The sequence below is a fragment of the Macrobrachium rosenbergii genome, chromosome 48 (genome assembly GCF_040412425.1).
Source record: "Macrobrachium rosenbergii isolate ZJJX-2024 chromosome 48, ASM4041242v1, whole genome shotgun sequence".
NCBI classification, from domain to species: domain Eukaryota; kingdom Metazoa; phylum Arthropoda; class Malacostraca; order Decapoda; family Palaemonidae; genus Macrobrachium; species Macrobrachium rosenbergii.
The window spans coordinates 54259156-54282649 of record NC_089788.1 but is presented as its reverse complement, the minus strand read 5'-3'; the positions used below and the strand labels follow the sequence as shown (position 1 = coordinate 54282649).

The following is a 23494-nucleotide window of genomic DNA, read 5'->3' as shown; positions in this document are numbered from 1 at the left end:
CCATAGATAAGAATGATTATGTCAAGGGAGGAGATACTCTGTCACCAGTAATTGGTACAAGAGGAGCAGGTGAAACAAGAAATATAAATGATAACACATGTGGATGTAATGAATGCTTTTTTGAGTTGTGCAATAAGAACAGAGTCACAACAAAAGATAGTTTAACAAACATGATAAGAAATTTTATGAGATATAGAAAGGGAGAAACTACTGATTTGAACAACCATGAAAAAAGTTGCATGTACATTGGACACTTAATATATTAAAAAGAAAAACAAATGAATGTTGTGAGTAAATTATTAAAAAAAAACCCAAGTCGATAATACAAAAAAAAGAAAGCAAAACTTGACCACTTTAAAATATTTTCAGTAGCTATACTATACAATGGAATGTAATGGTCTGCATACCAGAATACATCTAGGAGATATACAACGAATACTAAAAGAATATGAACCAGTGATATGTTTAGAACATGCCAGCAAATCCATATCAACAGTGGGTAACACAATTTGAAGCACCTCCACATTTAGAAAGGAAGGAAATTTAGTGCAGCATATATGTACACATAACAAAGTACTGTCGCTTATGACAAAGTACTAGTAAACATTACTGACTTGCAAATATCAGGTATTAATATATGAATGAAAATGGATAGTTATGTAATTTATAATTTATACAAATCCAACCTAATAAAAATTAATAATTTACATTGGATAAACTTGGGCACTACTTTCTAACAATTCAAAGAACCTACCTTAACCTCTTCTTTACCAACAATTTATTTGGGGGTACGGGGAGTACCACCATCCAAGACTATTGCTTGGTACCGGGTACATGAAAGTGGTATGTGTGTACTACCAACCTTCTTCTTTTCAGCTCTAGACCTGTTATGATTTCTTAAATTCGGTTTGAAGGGTTTGGAGCAAAACAAACAGTATTGGCACTCCCAGGCATATGATTAAGTAAAACAAACATTATTGCTGGCTATAGATTCAGACATTTGGATATACAATATACTGTGTATACATACACATACTGTATACATATAGTCTCTTTTCTCAAATAGATGATAAAAAGATTTTGTATAGTATTTGGAATGAGCTAATTCTCGGAAATAGATGAAAAAGTGTTACATGGCAATACCACTCTATTCATGGTGATTGAAGGAACATCATTTTGCTTTGCATTTCTGGGCAGTATAGCTGGAGTATCGAGTAACCTCTGGGTACTATTGAGTTCATCCCTTTGGGGATGTACGTAAAAAACATTAATGAATGTGTGTACAGGCAGTCCCCGGCTTATGACGTTCCAAGGTTACAACGCTTTTCAAATATATTCATCAGAAATTATTTCCTGGTTTACGACGCATGTTCCAGGGTTACGACGCCGACCCGATGGAAGAAATATGGCTCCAAAACAGCAGAATAATCAAAATTTAAAAGTTTTTTTTATAAAAAACTCAATAAAAATGCAGTTTACATTGTTTTCAATGCAAGCAGAGCATTAAAAGTAAGGTTTTCTATGGATTTTTGACGATTTTTCAGCTTATGACGATTTTTGGCTTACTTATGGTTTAGGAATGAACTCTATTGTAAACTGGGACTTCCTGTACTGTATATGGCGCATTAAACCCCCGTATTTGGCGATTCACGACCAAGGACTCACCTAGCCGCAGATTTCTATGGAAATATATATACAATATTTATTTGCAGAAAATTTACCCACTTCGCAGTATTTTTTCACTGAGGAATATTCAGTAATTACTGTATTTTGATATAATTGTCGTGACTAAATGCACTTTGTGGTAAAACTATTAAAATACTCGGGTACCCAGGTAGTGTTCGAGTTTCGATAATTCGCCTTACTATAATTTGAATTTGTGATGGGGTAAGCAATTCATACCAGCACAACAGTATTTATAAAATATTTTTAAATTTCACGCGGTGCAGGCAGCAGCATACAATCAGGCAGCGAGAGAGACCAAATTACATTACTGCTGACCAACTTCTTTTCCTCCATCTCTTTATCCCATTGTTTAGTTAAAAAAAGTAAAAGAGATTGATAAAAGTATTGTTAGTAACGTTATACTTCTGCGGAAATGCATACAGCCATAAACAACCGAACGAGAAATTGTTGTTTTGCTTATAACTGAATCAGGTAAAAACAGCCATTTTGCTTGTATTTCATCCATTGTACAGTATTAAATAATTATGTTTAAATGATGTTAAGTAGAATAGGACTGATATATTTTTATGTTATACCTTTATTTGGTATGGATAAAAGATTGGCAAGGAAATATACTGCTAAATTTAAGCTGCAAGTTGTAGCTAAAGCTGAGAAAACCATGTTTAAGCTGCTAATGACTATAAATCATCATGCATAATTAAAATTGGAGAGAAAGTATTTTAATCAAAACTATTGGGCATGAAAGAACTCATTACTGCTGTTTTTACACCGATAAACGGTAAATATGTAAAGTGAAAATAGCAAATGGAATCTTGATTTTTTCTACACAAAACAAACATGCCCCCAAATGACCAGCGTCATCTATTAACAGAAAAAATAGCTAAATGAATTTCAGAACAAGGTGTATTTAAGTTATATTTCGACTTGAAAACACTCCGTATAATGAAAAATAACCTTGCCTTATGTAAATAAAGTATCTAGAGATTCATTTACGCTAACTAGATGAACAAAAAAAACCCTGAACTGATTTAAATACGGCGAAATAAACTTACTGCGTAATCGCAATTTGTAATACAAAAGCAATATAAGAATGTATACAATATTATTGGATACAGTGAAGTAAAGTATAACATTTTAAAAGATCCATGGAAAAGATGCATGTTCATTAAGTTGATGCTTGTATAATACGATATTAATATGTGAATATTGAGTACAGTATCATGTAGGCTAGACTACCAAATATGCATACGATATACCATAGTGTAGGCTAAGTTAATTCTTATTTGTTATTCAATTTCTCTCTGTACTGAATTATGAAAAGTCATTGCATGAACCTCCAGAATGAGCTGATATTAATAATTACTGTAATGTGTATGTATAGAGTACACTTTATAGTGTAGGCTAGGCTACCATATATATGTATACTGTACATGGTACTGAATACCGTAGTGTAGGCTAGGCTATATTTGAGATATGTTTTTTCCAACAAACGATGGGTTTTTTGGAACCTAACCCTATCGTAAGTAGGGTAATACCTGTATAAGCATTTTTTTTTTTTTTTTTTTTTTTTTTGAACTATCAAAATAAGCAGTTCTCAGTGTTTTTTTTTTGAAGGGTTTTAAGTATTCACAGATTTTAGCTATTTGTTGGGGGTGTGTTACGCATCCCTCAGGAATACGGAGGTTTACTGTATACGGTATATGTGTGTGTATATATATAATTATATATGCGCCAAGAAATTCGGTTTGTTAGCGAACGCAATATTTACATTTTGTTAAGCTTCTCAGTAAAGAAGAGGTTAATAGTAGGCGATTTTGATACTCACAACCCAGCATGGGACTATAATTGCACAGACCCAAATAGAAGAATTCGTGAAGTCAGATGATGTGTTATTTAAGTGAGGACAAAATCAGCACATATTAAAAAACACATGGAACATTGTCCTCAGTAGATTTGACTCTTATGTGTCAAGTATAGTAGACAGATTAGAGTGGAATTGCAATCCACATAACCCTGTTCCTAAATGTTCTGAATGTAAAGTAGTAATAATGATTAAACATTTACTTGTAAATGTCCAAAGTATAATCAGCAGCGACTGTCAAGTTTTGGAAATAAAGTTTCTGAAAAATTACAACTTAATTGACAGAATATTATAAAGAATAAATATATGTAAGTAAAAACAATCCTTCAGACCAGCCTTGTGAGGGCTGATAATCGCTCAGTGGTCTGGTAAAACTTTTTTAATAATAATATAATATAATAATGAGTCCCTGGTCCAGGTGTGTTGGATAATGGCAATCTGGATAATTGAAGGATTACTGTAGGCAGCAGTTTTTATGATTTTCTATTATGGATTGATGTAATGATAATTTTTTTTTAACATCACAGGCTTCCATGGGAAATAAAGCAAACCATCACCAACACTCTTCAGGTTAATATTTTTTCTTAATTTTTCACAGATGGTGTCAAATGAAATAATCAAAATCTTCAGGTTGTCATTTGATGTCATTAGAATCTTAATGTGTTAACAAGGGGTTAAACTTGGTGCAAGGTAAGGTCAAAGTAGAAGAGACCAAAGGGAACAATTACAGTGAAATGTAAATGACATAAAGCAGTTCAGCTGGCTGCTGAAGGGTCACTGCAAAAATTTTTTAGTACTGCCTGCTGTGTACTTTGTATGTAAGGCATACAGTGCTGCATATGAAATGAGGTATACATGATTTTTTGGTTAGATAATGTTACAGTGTTATTGTGTGTATAACTAAGAGTCATGGTTATCTAATCAAATCAAATGCAACTTCTTGCGTGTGACCGGAAAATTGCTATCTTTCACTGTTAAAGTATGGTTTGTTTTATACCCTGAAACTAGAGTCATAAGTTATTTCCTTCTGTACTGTGCATAATGGCTATTGGCTTGTGCAAGAATGTTTTTATGTTCACACCAATATATTTCATCAAAAGTAATTTGAGAATTCTTTCAGTATACAGTACTATAAATGTGTGGCAAGTCACAGTCAACAAGAATTAGTCACTTAAATATGGTAGTAAGGAATTTTTAAAATCAATCTTACCTCTTTATCATGACAGCTGTAATTCCAGGACGATAGTGTCTGAAATCTAAAAACTAATAAGGGCGTTTAGTTTCAATTGTCCATTGAACTATCCCTTTTGTTTGATTCAAGTGTCTGTTGTTTACCATTCAGTTTTTTTCTGTTGTCAGCCTGCGAGGATGTAACGAGTGTGGTTACAATTGTGCTTGTTAACAATTAAACATCGTATTCTGTATTTTGTGGTTTGTATTATCTTGGGTGTTATCATTATTTACGATGTCATCCAAAAAGGGTAAAGACAAATGGTTTCAAGTCAGTATGGTAAGAGGTTATGTTTCCGGCTTTACTTTTCGGTTGTTCATACGTGGAACAAACGTGAGTAAGAGAAGGAGAAATCTTCTGGCGCCAGCTGGAAACCAGTAAAAAACAGTTAAAATTGTAGTGCAAGGAATCGGTGGCATTAGGATTCATCTGGTTGGTATGTGTGAGGCTTGGTTGTTGACCTACACTTTGAAACCCCTATGTAGCGAGTTTTCTTCTTACCGCCTTGCTGGTTGGACGTCTCTTTGCTCTCCTTCTAAAGCTGGTGTTCTTTGCACGTTGCCTTTAGTTTGATTTTCTGTTCTGTGATATTTTGTGTATATTGTGTGGTTGGGTGTGTGTTTTGGTCTTGTAATGCATACCCAAAACTCATCAAGCCTTCTCCTAAGCCTCAGAGGAAATGTCCTGGAGTAGCCAACTATCCTTGCTCTCGTTTTTTTGCTTCCTATGAGACCAGTCCTCATTCTACTTGCAGTAGATGTAGAGTGAATGTATGTAATGTTACTATCCTTGCTCTGAGTGTCGTTCTTGGTCTCCTGAGCAGTGAAGGATCTTTACCAAGAGTAAGTGGAATAGGGGGAGGTCAGTGATGCCATCTTGGGAAGGGTTCTCTCTTCCTTCGATGGATACTTCACAAGATCCCACCTGTTCTTCCTCTTCCTTGAACAGTCATTCTCCCTCTGCTTCTTCTTCATTCAGAGTTGTTACCCCTTCTCATTCTTCCATGGCTTCACCCTTGAAAGTTTTGGGAGAGGGGTCACGAGTTATTGTTCCTTTTGCTGCCCCCTGTTCTCTTGGGAGGGGAGGTGGCCCCCCCTCCCCAACCTGAGAGGGTGGATGCAGTGCCATCTTGTTCTCTTGTTTTCCTCTCAGGATTTGGATGTGTAGAAGATATCGGGCATTTGGACCTTGTTAGGCCTGTCAGGGGTACTAACTTTAGACGGTTTGCTATCCCATTTTATGTCCTCTTGCATCCCAGTGTTGACTGCCATGACAGTTGTTAGTCTGCCTGCCCACAGATCTTCAGGGTCAGGTGTTGCTGATCCAGAGGCGATTCGCCTCTCATCGGACCTTCCAACACGTCATCTCAGGTCAACCCCTGCTAAGGCATCTTCTCTCTCTCCCCTCTCAGCCTCCTTGACAGTTCGCGATACAACAGCTCCCCCTATTCCCGACCCGAGAACCTCTACTGCGGCACCTGATGGCTAAGAGATGATGTCTTCTGCTCCTGCTCTTTCTGCGGACTCTTGCTTGGGCTCTGTTGGACAAAGTTGACATTTTCCTTAGAGAGAGATATGGTAGTGCTCCAAAGAGGAAATGATGTAGACCTTCCTCTTCTTTGACTTCGTCCTTGTCATCTTCTTCTTCCTCTTTGTGACTCTCACCCCTTAAACATTGGAGGTTAAGGACTTTGTCGATGTTTCTTCGTCTTCTGATAGTGGATGTCATTCTGACTGCGGACGTAGCTCTCCTGCAGACAGACGTAGACGACCTTCCATCTTTGGCCATGGACGTAGCTCTCCTGCAGACAGACGTAGACGACCTTCCATCTTTGGCCATGGACGTAGCTCTCCTGCAGACAGATGTAAACTTCCTGATGTCCATGGCCTTCGCTCGTCTCTCAACGGTTGTGGAAAGCCTTCCGTCCACATTGTCACTCGCCTGCCGACGGAGGGGGTCCAGTTGTGTCAGGAACAGGCCTTCCCCAACAGTTCTGTCTCCAGTTCGTCCAGTGCAAGTTCGAAGAAAAGACGATAAAGCTCCAGTAAAGAAATCCCAAGCAGAGAATCCTACCTTAGTGCTCCCTTCTGGTTCTACACACACCGAAAATCCAGACCTTCTTCATTCGAGTGCCCAAGGACGGCCCTTGTCTCCTCAGCATTCTCATTCATGCTCTCTCAAGAGGTTCCGAGGTCATGATACAGGCAGTCCCCGGTTAACGGCGATCCGGTTTTATGGCGCTTGTCTAGCGATGAAAATCTGCAATTTTCGGCGCCGAAAATCGCCGATTTCTGCTTATCAGCGCCAATAATTGGGTATTGGCGTCAATGCATGCCTAACAGAGGCGCTGATAACCGAAAATTGGCACTTTTCAGCGCTGATAAACCCCGAAAATCGCCAAATTTCAGTTAGCAGTGATTTTCAGTTATCATCACACCCTCAGAAACGGAACCCTGCCGATAACTGGGGACTGCCTGTACCTTTTCTTACGGATGTTCGGATAGACGTTTCTGTAATGACGGATTCTTTGCCTTGCCATCATTCAGTTTTGCATTTTCTTAAGAGAAACCACGACCAATACTTGTTTTCGTTGCACAAAGACCGTGGATGTATTTTGGACGGCCGTGGACACGATTCGGACAGCTGTAGCTGTGATTCCCACGGCTGTTGACGTGACTCCCACGGCCGTGGACGATATCCCCACTGCTGAGGACGTGATTCCCATGGCTGCGGGCATGATCTGCACAATTGCGGGGTGTGATTCGGACAGCCGGGGATGTGATCTGGATGGCCGGGACGTGATTTGGATGACGGGACATGACTCAGATGGCCGTGGATGTGACTCGGACGGCCGTGAATGTCACTCTAGCAATTCTAAACAATCCTCGTCATCAAAAGGCATGCCATCTCCTGTAAAAGTTTTAGGGCCGAGCAGTTCTTATGCTCCGGTGATGACAAATCCAGCAGAAGGAATAGATAGAGATCTCTTAAGAACAGGAGTCTGAAGATTTAGAGAACAAGAACTTTTCTCTACCTATGCTGAAGTTATTGAACTCATTCATGAGCTTAATAATTTATCGAAGAAGACAGCAACTCCTTCCTTGATTGTGCCTATGGATATAGAATCCTTGCTTGATCCTAAAAAGGATTCAAAGACCTCATTTGAATTGAGCATGGCAATTCAAATGTAGTGCATTTAGGTCAGGTTAGGGCAGAAGGTCCTTCCCTTACTCCTCAAGAAACATCCAACTTGGAGTTGACCGCCTCTTCTGCGTTGTAACACCTGTTGTGGCTTGATTTGTGGTCGACAACAGTAGCCAAGATTTCTGTGGCAAAGAAAACAAAGCTAGTGCTTCTTATATTAGATTATTACAATCATGTGCTAAGGCGATTTCCTATCTTATGCACCTCAGTGCTAATCTTTGGGCCAACTTCTTGCTAATAAGAAGAGATGCAGCTCTTGCCAAGGTATGTCAGTTCATTGATGTTGGCTCCCTGTTGTCCCTAAGGAATGGTGATATCCTGGAAGCTCGAGCAATTTTTCCAAAAGATCAACTTGAGACTGCTGTTGATAGGTGTCGGGCAGGTAATAATGACTGACTAGTTCAACAGGCAGTTTCAAAGTCAGCTGTTCCTTCTCGGCCTAAAACCTCGAGGTCTAGGCCACAACCTCCGCCCAGGAAGTCTTCAACAGCAGCTTTGTCAAATAAGACCTCTCAACATACTCCATCAGCAGTGAAGAGGGCTCCTAAGAGACAGCCCTTTCACCTCCCCTCCAGCCCGGAAGAGGAGCCAGAGGCAGCCCAAGGTGGTAGGCAATAGAGTTGGGCACCCCTTCCCACTCCTTGCCACCAGTGGGGGGGATGCCTGGCAAGCCATTGCGGGATGTGGCAAAAGTTGGAAGCAGATCAACTTCTCCTTCACCTCACGTGCGCTCAGGACTCTCCGAAATATCTAGCTCTCCAGAAAGAAGTGAGAAAGATAAGGACAAAGGAGCATTAGAGGAAGTCAAGTGTCCTTCTCCGGGTTTCTACAGTCGGGTCTTTCTAGTTCGCAAAGCTAAAGGCGATTGGGGACCAGTGATAGATCTTTCGACCTTGAACTTCTTCATCAGGAGGACCAAGTTCAAAATGGAAACACCTTGAATAATGCCACAAGCAGTCAGAAACAACAACTACATATTGACGATAGACTTAAAAGACACTTACTTCCCGGTTCCGATCCCTCCCTCCTCCCGAAACTTCCTCCGCTTCAGTATAGGAGAGCTGGTATACCAGTTCAAGGTACTGTGTTTTGGCCTGACAACATTACCCAAAGTATTCACAAGAGTTTTCATCATGGTGTTGACTCCAAGACAGGGATTGTCTTCTCCAGTTTTGTCATGACTTAGGCATCGTGATAAATCTGGAGACTGGATAAGTCCAGTCTTCATCCTAGTCAAAAGATTCTCTACCTTGGAATGATCATAGATACAGCTTCGTCGAGGGTTTTCACTTCAGACCAGAGGATCGAGAAGTTCAGGACCGTGGCTCGTTCATTCCTGTCAGAACAGAGCCAACCAGCACAGCAGTGACAAGTACTTCTCGGTCTCTTGACCTCCCTAGGGAACCTTGTAGCTTTCGGCTATCTACATTTTCGATCCCTGCAATGGAGACTGAAAGAATTCTGGTCCTTGGCGAGCGATTCCCCTCTGTTTCAGGTCCCTCTGTCGTCAAAGGTGAAGGGAGATCTGCTGTGGTTGTTGAACGATGAAAACTGTTCCCCCCCCCAGCTCCTCCTATACCTGAATGCCTCGTTGGAAGGTTGGGAGCACATCTAGAACTCCTGACTTCAGGGACATGGAGTCTTCAAGACAAACAGCTTCAAATCATCGTTCTGTTGTTGAAAGCAGCCTTTCTAGCACTTAAGGAGTTTCAGGAAAGGGTGGTAGGGAACTCCATAGTCCTGATGTCAGACAACACTACAGTACTGGCCTATGTGAACAAACAGGGGCCTAGTATTGCGTTAATGTCACATGCTGACAGTGCAGCTGCATCAGTGGGCGATAGACATCTCAGTAGTACTGTGAGCCAGGTACATTCCAGGCAAGAAGAATGTAGTGGCCAACAAACTTAGTCGTCAGAATCAATTACTAGGTAGTACAGAGTGGTCTCTACCTTAGGAGATAGTGGACAGGCTCTTCCATCTGTGGGGGAGACCAGTGATAGACCTATTTGACACAAGATTCAACAAGAAGTTGGAGGTCTATTGTTCAGTGGTTCCAGATTCCTTTGCAATGGCAGAAGACACCGTACAACATCCATGGGACAATCTGGAAATCTACTTATTCCCTCCATTTTGCCTAATCCACCATGTCTTGAACAGAGTGGTAATTTCTCAGAATCTCAGGATGACCCTAGTAGCTCCTTTGTGGCCTCAAGCAGAATGGTTCCCAGCCTTGCTAGCTCTGATGTCAGCAGTTCTGAGAGAAATTCCCATATGGCACAATCTTGTGTCAGCCTCATGTGGAAAGATATCATTCAGTAGGGTCTCTATTTCTTCATGGCTGGAGACTATCCATTATCTCCTGCAAGCAAGAGGCTTTTATCACAGAATAGTGGCAGAGATGTCTGACTATATCAGAAGATCTACCTCAGCCGTGTACCAGGGGAAATGGGCCATTTATTGTAATTAGTGTCGTCGACGGGGTTTCTCTCCAGTTGGAACCTCCATTCTACAGGTAGCTGATTTCCTGGTTTTCCTTCACACAGAGAAACACCTTTCTGTTTATGCCATTGAGGGCTATAGGACTGCCTTGGGAGTGGTTCTTTGCTTAAAAGACATGAACCTGGCCTCCCCTTAGGAAGTCTCAATGCTGCTCTAAAGTTTTAAGCCTTGTTCTCTCAGAGAACTTAAACCACCTACTTGGGATTTTACTCTCAATCGTGCCCCATGTGTACCGTTACGATGATTGTTGGACAGAAACTTTACCCTTAAGACAGTACAGGCAGTCCCCAGCTATCGGCTGGCTCAGTTATTGGCAATCTGGTTTTATGGCGCTTGTCTAGCAAAGAAAATCAGTGATTTTTGGCGCCAATACATAGCTAACAGAGGTGCTGATCTCCGGTTATAAGCCCTGAAAATTGCCGATTTTCAGTTATCAGCGATTTTCGCTTATCATCACACCGTCGGAATGGAACCCCTGCTGTTAACTGGAGAGTGCCTGTATTCCTATTTAGCCTTAGCTTCATCTAATAGAGTGGGAGAACTCCATGGTCTGTCTTTTGATGTAAAACATACCAGGAGTTGGGGGGTCTGTAGCCTTCAAATTTGCCCTGGAATTGGTAACAAAGACCCAAAATCCCTCAGTTCATGATGAAAGATTTGATTCCTTCTCTATCCCTTCCCTGGGAGATTTTGTTGACAATGATCTGGATGAATTACTTCTTTGTCCCGTAAGGGTGCTGTGTACCTATCTAAAAAGGACTGATCACATCAGACCAGGGTGTTGGACACTTTTGTAAGTTGAAGAGTTTATACCTTGCATGGTATTCAGACTTGTTGACTGAAGGTTGGGATGTCGTTGCAGCTGGCAGACATGTCGGGTTTGGTCTGTGGAGGAATGGGAGCTACACATAAAGCAGCTGGAGATGCTTTTAGTGTAAAATCCTTTTAGCATTGGAAGAGTTAGTACAGGGCAAGAACTGGCTTAAGCAATTAAGAGCCACAAACTCAAGAGTTTTGTGCCTCATCAAGTCGCATTTTCACCTGAGTGGAAGTAAGGAATGTGTCTTTTCCTCAGTTGTGCCAGGAATTAACTTTGTGGTTGATCAACTGAGCAGGGAAGATCAAGTTGTGACCTCGGAATGGATTTTGCATCTACAAGTCTTCAGTGGGAGTTGATGACACTCCCCTTCTGGATCTCTTGTGTGTGCTGGTTCTGGATCCAAAAACTTGGGCAGTAGACACATGCTGTTTGACTAATTTTATCTGGACCTTTGTATTTTCCCATTCAAGCTATATTCCAAAGGGTTCTGACTTTTCTGGCTAACTGCTGATGAGCTTGGTGCTTTTCCAAGAAGATTGCCTACCCTCATACAGCCACCACCCTACTTACAAACATTCAAGTTATGAACAGATAGGGTCACGAGTTCAAATTTTGCTCTGCATGCCTATTCTGCTTGTAAGTATTTTTGCAAAGAACACGAGGAAGAAGAACCTGTTCCTTTAACCCCTTCTCAGATTATCTCGAGTATTATTGTGATTAAATACCATGTGTTCTTACAATCACAAGAATACTTGTTCATACTCATAAAATATTCCTACTTATTTCTATCTTTCCGATTTAACTCATTCTTTGATTAATCCCCATTTTCTGTATTTCCTCTCCCCATGGAAAATGTTTAGTATGTATTTTTCTTAATAGCTGGTGGTGTGCATTGTTTACTTTGTGAACATTCAATGTCATATGCTGCTCCTGCAAAATTCTCTCCAAGTTCATAACTTTCAAAGCATGGAAATAATAACAAATTCTGATTGTTGTGTGAATCTAAACTTTATTTTCTTCTTTTTACTGTTCTAGCATCCAAAGTAATTCTTTATAAAACTGCATGATTTAAAAACACAGTGAAAATAGTGGTACATGGAGGGGATGCAGAATGCATTTTTGTCGAAGGACTAGATGCAGAAGCCAGGAAGCCGAACGGACAGAATGCCGAACAGACATAATGACGAACGGACACAATGCCGAACAGACATCAAGTCGAACGGACAAAATGCCGAATATTGCTAAGATTACGAAAGATAAATATAAGCAAAAATAATGATAGTTAAGATTTTCTTCTTCATTGAAGCTTGACTTTTCAGTAATTCGTTAATTACTGTTTAACCCTTAAACGCCTACTGGACGTATCATACGTCGACTAAAATTGTCTGTTGGGTGCCAAGTGGACGCATCGCACGCCGACTACAAAAATTTCAACCTTCGGTCAACTTTGACTCGACCGAAATGGTCGAAAAACGCAATTGTAAGCTAAAACTCTTACATTCTAGTAATATTCAATCATGTACCTTCATTTTACAACAAATTGGAAGTCTCTAGCACAATATTTCGATTTATGGTGAATTTTTGAAAAACTTTTTCTTACGCCTGTGCGGTAACTCGGCCGAAAATTTTAGAAATTCTTTCGTCATTTTGTCGTAATTTTTGCACTGTATTAGCCGTTACATAAAGTTTTATATATGAAAATGTGCGCAATTTCATGTAAAATACAGCAAAATACAACCCATGGTTGTAGCTTTTATCAGTTTGGAAATATTTTCATATAAACCACGATAACTGCCAAAATTTCAACCTTCGTCAACTTTGACTCGACCGAAATGGTAAAAACGCAATTGTAAGCTAAAACTCTTACATTCTAGTAATATTCAATCATTTACCTTCATTTTGCAACCAATTGGAAGTCTCTAGCACAATATTTCAATTTATGGTGAATTTTTGAAAAAAAACTTTTTCCCTACATCCGCGCCAGAAATTCTTTCGTCACGATGTCGTAATGTTTGCTTCGTTTTATATTAGTCATTACATAAAATTTTATATATGAAAATGTGCGCAATTTCATGTACAATACAACAGAAAATAACTCATGGTTGTAGCTTTTATCAGTTTTGAAATATTTTCATATAAATCACGATAACTGCCAAAATTTCAACCTTCTAATTTAACTCGACCGAAATGGTAAAAAAACGCAATTATAAGCTAAAACTCTTACATTCTAGTAATATTCAATCATGTACCTTCATTTTGCAACAAACTGGAAGTCTCTAGCACAATATTTCAATTTATGGTGAATTTCTGAAAAAAAAAAAAAATTTTTTTCTTTACGTCTGCGCGCTGTAACTCGGCCGAACATCTCAGAAATTCTTTCGTCACGTTGTTGTAATGTTTGCATTGTTTTACATTAGTCGTTACATAAACTTTTATATATGAAAATGTGCATAATTTCATGTAGAATACAACAGAAAATAGCTCATGGTTGTAGCTTTTGTCAGTTTTGAAATATTTTCACATAAATCACGATAACTGCCAAAATTTCAATCTTCGGTCAAATTTAACTCGACCGAAATGGTAAAAAAACTCAATTGTAAGCTAAAACTCTTACATTCTAGTAATATTCAATCGTTTATCTTCATTTTGCAATAAATTTGAAGTCTCTAGCACAATATTTCGATTTATGGTGAATTTTTGAAAAAACATTTTCCTTACGCTCGCGCTGTAACTCGGCCAACATCTCAGAAATTCTTTCGTCACGTTGTCGTAATATTTGCACAGTTTTATATTAGTCGTTACATAAAGTTTTATATATGAAAATGTGCGCAATTTCATGTACAATACAACAGAAAATAACTCATGGTTGTAGCTTTTATCAGTTTTGAAATATTTTCATATAAATCACGATAAATAGAAAATTCGACTTTCGGTCAACTTTAACTTGACCGAAATGGTCGAAAACTGCAATTGTAAGCTAAAACACTTACAGTCTAGTAATATTCAATCAATTAGCTTCATTTTTCAACAAACGCGAAGTCTCTAGCACAATATTTCGATTTATGGTGAATTTTTTAAAAACATTTTTTACGTCCATGGCGTTATGAATTCATGCATCATTTTGTGATATTTTCTCTGTGTTGCTTTGATCGTTTTACAATTTGTTATATACCAAAATCATCGCAATTTAGTGTACAATACAAAGAAAAACAAAATAACCCATTAGCTTTAACCGTTTTGTGCACAGCGCGATTTGTATAAAATTATATATGAAAAATTTTTTTTGCGCTGTCATATATTTCAATATTTATATATGATAATGAGATATTTTTTTTCATTTCTGATGGTTGCATACTAAACTTCAGGCAATAACAAAAAAATGAGCCAAAAATGAACTCTTAATCTTAAAAACTAAGCGTGCTGTGATTTTTAAAAAAAAACTTTTTTCCACTTCGGCGCTAACTCACCAAACACCGCCGGCATACGGGAGACGTTTTTGTAAATAGAGGCTCGGCATTTAAGGGTTAACTGCTAGTTTAAGTAACAGTTACCTAGTTTACTAATACTGCTTTGTATTTACATTTTTTTCTATATTCAAATTAGACTATGGAATTTATTTTTTAAGTAGTTCAACCATGGAATTCACTAAGACAGGACATGGTGGGCGAAAATTGCTTCATAATGGATATTCATACGTTGTCGATAAAACTGTTAAAGAAACTACTTACTGGAGATGTGAGCGACGAAAAGTGTGCAATGGTAGAATTAGAACGATCAGTGATACCGAACATGGACAAGCTTCAGATCATTCACATCCTCCCGACGGTGCTCATAATACCATTTTAAAAGCTTTGGATAAAATGAAGACTACAGCAGAACAAACAGAAGAGGTAACAAGCCGTGTAATAAATAATGTCTTGGAAGAACTGCCGCTCAGCATTGCTGGTTCTATGCCTAAAAGAGAAACACTTACAAGAATGGTAAGGCGAGCAGGAAAGAATGAAGAAAGTGAAGACTTGGACATGACAATCCGTGGCGAGAATTTTCGTCTTTATGAAACCACCTCTGTTACAATTTTATCGACAGAAAATAACTTGAAATTATTATCTAAAAACAAGCATGGTTTGCCGATGGCACATTTGACTCGCTCCTTTAAGCAAACAGCTTTATACCATACATGCCATTATTTTAAAAAGTAAAACCTTGCCATTGGTGTATTGTATTGCCAGTAACAAAGAAGAAAAAATATATGATGAAATTTTTGGATTTTTAAAAAGCAGAGGTGTTCAGGAGCCTGATTCAATAACTGTTGATTTCGAATGAGCAACAATAAATAGCATTAAAAAGAAATTTCCTAATACATCTATATCAGGTGGTTTCTTTCATTTCGCCAATGTTTATGGCGGAATATCCAGTCTTGTGGTCTACAGCAGTGGTATGTTGAAACCAGTAATGCTTTTTCATCAAGCAGTTACAAGCACTTGCTTTCATCCCACCTGCAGATGTACATGATTTATTTGACGAATTGGTGAATTCCTTAGATGCTGAAACTGATGAATTACTAAGTGATTTTTTGGTTTACTTCAGAAAGTACGTGGTTAGGGATAATCCAGCGAGGTTGAAGGAGGAAACCATTGTTTGATGTTGATTTGTGGTCTGTTCACACTAGAGTTAATGATAATTTACTGAGAACAAACAATTCCCTTGAAGGCTGGCATCAGGCTTTTAAAAAGAGAATTAATGTAACCCATCCAACACTCACCAAATTACTAAAGGTTATCAGAAATGAACAAGCATGTAATGAAATTCTAATTGAGCAGGCTTCTGCAGGGATTGATATATCACGACCTAACAAGAAATACAATGCCATTAACGATAGAATAAAATCCATATTTTGTTCTTATGATAAGGACGAAGGATTAGCGTTTCTACGATCTCTGGCTCACAATTTTTAAGTATTCTTTATTTTCTTTTTTGTATTATACTATGTCGTTTTTCAACTATTTTTTACCCATCCAACACATTTTCTCTTTTGCAGTATATTGTAACATATTGTAGAAATGAAATATTTATCAAGCATTTTACTTTTAAAAGCATTGTCGAAATAAAATAATTATCAAGCATTTTACTTTTATTTTGCTCCTTTTCTCTTTTATATGTGTTCTGAAATTTTCAAAACAAACAAAGAAAAAGCCTTCTTATCGATTTTCTAACGACTGAAAAAAAACTATTATTGTTTTTTTCTTATAGTCAAATTTGAATAAAAAAAAAATATTCGGCATTTTGTCCGTTCGACTTAATGTCTTTTCGCATTGTGTCTATTCGCAGTATGTCTGTTCGCTTTCTGTCCGTTCGCTTCCTGGCTTCTGCTTCTTGTCCTTCGACAAAAATACATTCGGCATCCCGTCCGTGCACGGAAAATAGTATAATCTATGACTCCCGAGTTAACTTGAGAATGTAAATATTAACAAAAATTATGCACTACATATCAAAGACCAACTTACGAACAATTCAAGATACGAATGGCCGTCTGGAATGTAACTCGTTCGTACCTAAATAATAACTTAATGAAGTTCTATACTCTTGCGCTTCACATAAGATTTGTTTCTTCTTGCTATTAAGAGATATTGCTTCATGTTCGCATCTCTATTAAGACTTTCTGGGCTAGATCTCTCTGTTAACCTGAATATTAAGGAAGCCTTCAGTTCCTGAATTCTAGGTTCCTTATTCTCCAATTAAACCACTGGGCTGGGACTTGATGTAATAGTGAACTATTTAGGTATGCCTCCATGTAAACCCTTGAACTCAACCTTCCTGAAAGATTTGATGATTAAAACTATTTTTTAGTCAGTGAACTCCAGGCCTTCTGTAATATGGGCTTTACTTCACAAGAAACAGTCCTTTCCTTTTTTCCCCCCTTCTTCTGAGCAAAGAAAGAATATCCATTAAGTCTCAGGCTCTTCCTCAATTATTTTGTGTCCCCAGTCTGCCTTCCTTGGTGACAGGTGGTAATCCTCCAGTGTCCAGTCACAGCACAGTCACTGAGGGCAAAGGACTAGGGACCTCAGACAGTGTTTTAAACCAGATTGGCCTATGGCAAAAGTGCCATGGCATCTCTGTTGGAGAAACTGGTCAAGGAAGCACACACTAATCTAGATCCCTCTTTCTTCCCACTCCTGAAGGTAAGCTCCATAAGGGAGAGCAGTGGCAACTACGTTATTTTCCAGTCTTGAGTGTTGTCAGTGCAGACCAGAGGAGATGTAACTCCATATTTGCTATGCATTATTTGCAAGGTGTAGAGATTCAGTACGGTCATGCAGAGCACTATTTCCTCTTGTTAAGACGGGGAACTGATATCCTGAACATTTATGGTAGCTATACTCTAGTCTTTCCTATATACTTTGGAAATTTTTTTGACAGTTTGAGGGTGCCTACTTTGAGACAGGTAAGAACCTTCATTCATTTACTGCCCTTTCTCTGCTGGCCTAGGCAGTCTAATGAATTAGTCCTGTCTTGGCAACAGTACCAGCAGTTGGATTCTGATCATTAGGTAAGAAGAGTCCTATTCTTGGTGGAATTTTGTTATTGCTTTGTGCTTTATGGTTTATAATTATTTGTCCTTACGCTTTTCTCCCACCTCCTTATCTTCAGTGTGTGAATCAGGTATCGTAACAGAGTTAAGATTCATTTAAAATAATAGAAATTTTTATAATGAAACTTATTTTTTAAATACCTAGCTATTGTGCATCACCCCCCAACCTCCCCACTCGTGAACAGAGAAAACACTTAATTGTAAGCAATAGATGCTTGAATCACATGAAAGGGATGGGTTAATAGATGGTTAAAACTAAATAATGCTATTAATTTTTTAGTTTTCACACTATTGTCCTCCTGCCTGACAGGAATTACAGTGATCATAAGAGAGAGGTAAGTATTTAAAAATAGATTTTATTAAAAAAATTCTTTATGTTAAAATCCTTTGTTTCCTTTTATGGGTATTTGGAAAGCTGTGAATTTTATGCTACAAGATAGTTTTATTAAAAATATTTTAGATATGCCAAACCTTAGTTTTCTCATAATTTCAAGTGTCTTATTTTAAAAAATCACTCACCATAATGGGTGCTTTTTGTAAGATATTCATTTTTTAATCGGTTACTCTCAGTTAGGCTACTAGTATATCAGGCATTATTGATGTTGATACGTATTGATGTTTTGTATGAATTTTTTAATAGAACGGACCAAAATAAAGGGGCTCCAATTGGAGCCTCATGTCCGTGGCAGGATGTTGATAGTCAGTCAGTCAGTCTCTCTCTCTCTCTCTCTCTCTCTCTCTCTCTCTCTCTCTCTCTCTCTCTCTCTCTCTCTCTCTCTCTCTCTCTCTCTCTCTCTCTCTCTCTCTCTCTCTCTCTCTCTCTCTCTCTCTCTCTCTGAGATAGAAAGTTTTGCAAATATGATCAGTGTAGGCAAGAACCTCTGAATAAATGCACTCTTGTTGGTGTAAATTATGCAGCCATAAGAAATTCTTCTTATTTATTTACAGGGAAGGGTGAATGAATTGTCTGACAAGGTTATGTTGAAAGGGTATGTCAAAAAACTAATGGTGCTTAAAGAAGGTAGGTGTTTACTTGATAAGTAAATTTTGTAATTTGGTAGAAAAATTTTTCCAGTAAATTGTTGATCAAAAGATGATAGCTAAGAATAGAAAATTTTGCTGTGATGAGAATACCTGTACAAGCCTTTGTCTTATATAGAAGCATTCCAGACACAAGATGTTCAGTTATTGATGCTTTTTAACAGTTTCAAGATGGAAGTCATTATATGTCTGCTGCAGCTCTGTCAGCTGTGGAAGTTTTGATTCATGGTTGGTTGAAAGACCATCACCCCTCTAAAAGTGTTTGATAAGGGCCATTTCTTCTGTTTTGGAGACTTCACTTATCTAAGTCATCGGCAGTGCCTGTACATGCAGGTGCTACAAAGCCTAAGACCACTGTAAAATCCTCTATAAGGTGGGCAAGCATAGGATCTACATGAACTACTGGAGGACCTCCCATTTATCTGGCATCACCTGCACCAGATGATCACAGTTCTTCACCTTGGCACTGAGGCTTCCATCTCTAGATGGCCTGCCAGTAATTTCAGTGTCTTTAGAGATTCACACCATACTGGCTTTGCACAGTACTCCTATCCCACAAGGTGTAATTCTTCCTCCTGGTGCTGATGTTTTGCTCAACAGTGCTGCTCCACTTTCAACTGCTGTAGCCCCTGCTGTGGTAGCTTGAATGGCATAAGCACCTCATGACTCCCAAGGTACTTACGAAGTTTTGTAAGGTTGCCTAGCTTATCTCATGCCTCACAGAGTTCATGCTTATGTGGCACCAAAGTCAAATTTAGCAAACATTATGGCTCTTGCTCTGAGTGCATTAATGGCTGACCATGCTGTGCAGATATTTGAAGCATTAATCTTGGCTTTAATTGTGCACATCACACCCATAGCTTGTGCAGCTCACTTATTCCACACTAGTGCCCCTCTGACCCTTAGCTGCACTCACTTTTTAGCCTTTTAATTTATGTCCATTCCCATTACTCTTCTTCCATCTTGCTGTTCAATCTCTGCTATTTGGTGCAATAAGTGGTTTTCCAGTTTGACCTTGAGTTACTGGCATTTCATTTATATTCTGGATCTCTGTATATTGCTCTCCAACCACTCCAACTCCCTCTTTTTTATATAAGTAACTTACCAAGTAACTACATAGCTACTAGTTTCTACTTTACGCAGCAGCTCAAATTTTGAAAATTGCTGTAGCTGTCTTTTGTTTTGGGCGTAGGTAGGTAGCCCCACCCACTTTCAGGGGAATAGGTATAACACAGCTATTGGTGAAGTATTCTGTGATTTGGTAGTGCGCTAATCTTAATTAGCTTAGTATTTGGGACTTTTCCAATTGTGACTTACGAATGTGACTTTTGATTTTGACTTAGTATGTCAGACTCTAGCTTGTCTAGTGTTAGGTACTGCAGTAAGCCTGCAATACTGGACTCATGTTGGCTAAATATGACAGCCACATGACATTTTGTTCTTGTAGAGAGCAGTTTGCTCTCCAAACCTAAATTGTGATGAATGTAAAGATTGGGATAAGGGGAGATGGAAAACTTTAAATGCACACTTGGGTACACTTCAGCATGACAGACAGAGGAAGGCGACTACTAGGGCCGAAGCTAGAGCGTCTGCTAGTCAGGTTAATTCTCCTTAGGTAGATGTTGATTTAACTGTCCCTTCAACGCCTGTGACTGCTTTTTCCTCTATCTCCAGTCCTCCGACTTTTCCAGCTATTCCGATCCTTGGCTCCCATTCTTCTGAACCAAATGCCATTGCCAGTCTAGAAGCTCGTGTAGATCAGAAATTCGATCTGTTTGTGAATACCATTTCCCAGATTGGGAATTCGGTAAGAGTCCTGTTGGACAGGTTCAATGTGTTGGTGCAAGTGCAGTGTCAGTTGAGGCGGTGGCTACTTGTCCCACCGACGCTCCTAGACCAAGGTCCCTGCTAAATTCCCCTCGCTCACCTGGGAGGAAGGAAACTGGCAATCTAAGGGAGGTCAGTAGGGTTTGCCCACTGGTAGTTGCTTCCTCAGCCAAGCCTGTTGTGCGAAAATCCCAGGACTCAGTGGATGGCAACTGGAAAGGCATCTGGTTGGATGTGCATACCTTGTTGTCTAGCGACTCGGACTCTCAGGGGCCAAAGGGCGCAATCGGCACTTTTCAAGTGTATCCAGGCCATTAAAAAGGCATGGTTCTTTGGTAGATGACTCCCCTGTCCATAAGCAAGGCATGGAGAGAGATCACAGTCCGCTTCCCTCCTGCAGTTTTTGGGAGCTCCCCAGTCAAGCTCAGCATGTATCTTCAGTAACCGCTGAGCACCCAAAGTCCGAGTGCCCAGTGTCCGTGAAACGTCCAATGTCCAAGCGCACAGTGTATGAGTGCCCTGTGTCCGACCTCCCTATTTCTATTGGCTCATATGTTGAGGCACACCCGCCAGTTGTCAAGCGTTCGGCGCCCAGTTAGAACACCCAGTCTCTTGACCCAACAGGTGCGATCTCTCTTGTTATTGAGGACCCATCTTTGGCTCCAATTCAACATCGGTTGAAAAACATTTTAATTTTAAACCTCCTTCAGAAACCTGCTTCAGTGTCACAGACATGTCATCTAAGTATAGATACGTCCACTGTCTCTTCTGATGAGGAACCCTTAGAAGAGGACCAACCGACTGCGCATTATTTGACACCTCTGAGGTTTTTCTTAGTCTGCTACCTGACTTTCTTCTCTCCAGTGACCCTGACGTCTCTGGGTTCCGCCTTCATGATGCGACACCCTGCATGTGCTTCCAGGCTGCCCCAAATGGTGCTTTCCTCCTCCTCCTCCTCCTCCAGGAAAGCTTTGGCCCGTATCAATAGCTGGTTGGCAGAGAAAAGGGACCTGGGTAAAGCAGTCTTTTGTACTCCTCCTTCACGTTTGATAGAGTAGAGTATTTGTCGTATTCCACTGGAGAAGCTCCTTCCTTGGGAGTTTCTACCTCCTCTCAAGGGGACTTCTCCAGTCTCATTAATGCAACACATCATCCCGCGTTCTCTGCCAGGGTTTTATTTATGGCTTCAGAACTAGGCCATCTCATTAAAGATGTTTTCAAGGTCTTCGAGGTCCTGAGCTTCATGGACTGGACCGTGGGGGCTCTAGCCAAGAACATAGAAGATTGCACCACTCTTCAGGAAAACTTCACTACAAACTGGCTAGGGGTTCTCTCATGCGCTGACAGAGCGATTAGAGATGGCGCCCATCAGTTGGCAACCATCTTTTCGACAGGAGTGCTCAAAAAGAGGGGACATATGGTGTTCCTTCACAACAAAGGGGTCACTCCCTCTCAGAGATTGTCCCTCCTGTTCTTTCCCTTGGATTTTCAGAGTGTGTTTCTGCAAGCTACTTCAGAACAAGTGACAGCTGAACTTTAAAAGAAGTCTACACACGATTTGCTAGCACAGTTGACCAAATGTACTAGGGAACCAGGACTAGCACCTTTGGTGACTGCTTGTCTTAGGACAGTCTCTCCATTGGCAGAGCAGCCATTTCAAGGTGGCTGAGGCTGCTTTCAATCCCTCCTATAAACTAATCTCCGGTCATTACGACCCAGTAAGAAGATGACCGTCAAACCCACCACTCACAAGTGAGGGCCCTGTCCTCCATGTCCCTGTGGGGGCAAGGCTTCTCCATTTTGGGGCAAATGGAAGCCCAGGAATGTGGAGCCTTGGGTTTTAAAAGTTCTAAAAGAGGGCTATGCGATCTCTTTCAGGGAGAAACCTCCCTTACTAACCTCGCCCATCAGCTTAACAGCCTTTTCAGTAGGCTCGAAGAGTTTTTCAGCCCCGTCTTGCGAAGTCTCAGCCCTACTCGAGAAACAAGCTATGGAGGTGGTCGAAGATTTAAGCACAGAGGGGTTTTACAACCGTTTGTTTGTTGTCCCCAAGTCGTCAGGAGGATGGAGACCTGTCCTGGATGCCAAGTGCTCTGAACTTCTTCATTCTAACAACAAAGTTCAGGATGGAACCAAACCATTCAGTCCTGTCAGCCATCCACCAGGGAGACTGGATGGTGACAGTCAGTATGCAGGACACATACTTCCATGTTCCAGTAAACCCAGACTCCAGGAAGTATCTGAGGTTCGTTTTCCAGGACAGAGTCTTCCAGTTTTGGGCATTGTGCTTCGTCCTCTCCACAGCCCCTAAAGTATTTACCCGTGTTCTTGGGTAGCCTGACTATTTGCCAAAAGACAACTGGTCGAAATATGCTTTGCTGACTGACAAGTAGTCGAAAAACAAACAGGTTGAATGACCATTTGATGGAAAGGACAATTAGTTGAATAAGCTAATTTGTTTCAACTGACTTGTTAACTTTTTACGTTATCATGATACGGCAATAATAAGCATTTTTGTTGTTTAGCATGCTTTAGTTTAAAAAAAATTAAAAGTTTTAAATTCAAAACCATATCCCCTCAGTAAAATGAAGTTCATCAAGACAGAAAGAGGTGCAAGAAAACTCCTCTATGAAGAATTTGCCTACTTGGTTGATAAAACGTGTGGCAGCAAGGTTTATTGGAGATGTGAAAAATGCAAGGAGTGTAATGCAAGAATGAAGACAATTGATG

At 39.7% G+C, this 23494-nt stretch overlaps 1 protein-coding gene across 2 annotated transcripts in view; it reads left to right on the top strand.

Annotated features, from left to right (window-relative positions):
• Nucleotides 1–23494, top strand: part of LOC136831404 (uncharacterized) — a 135384-nt gene that overhangs the window by 9448 nt on the left and 102442 nt on the right. For both annotated transcript variants that reach the window (XM_067091786.1, XM_067091787.1), the window contains exon 2: nt 18845–18917. In XM_067091786.1, coding sequence (XP_066947887.1) covers nt 18845–18917 — 73 coding nt within the window. The remainder of the gene's footprint in view (nt 1–18844; nt 18918–23494) is intronic.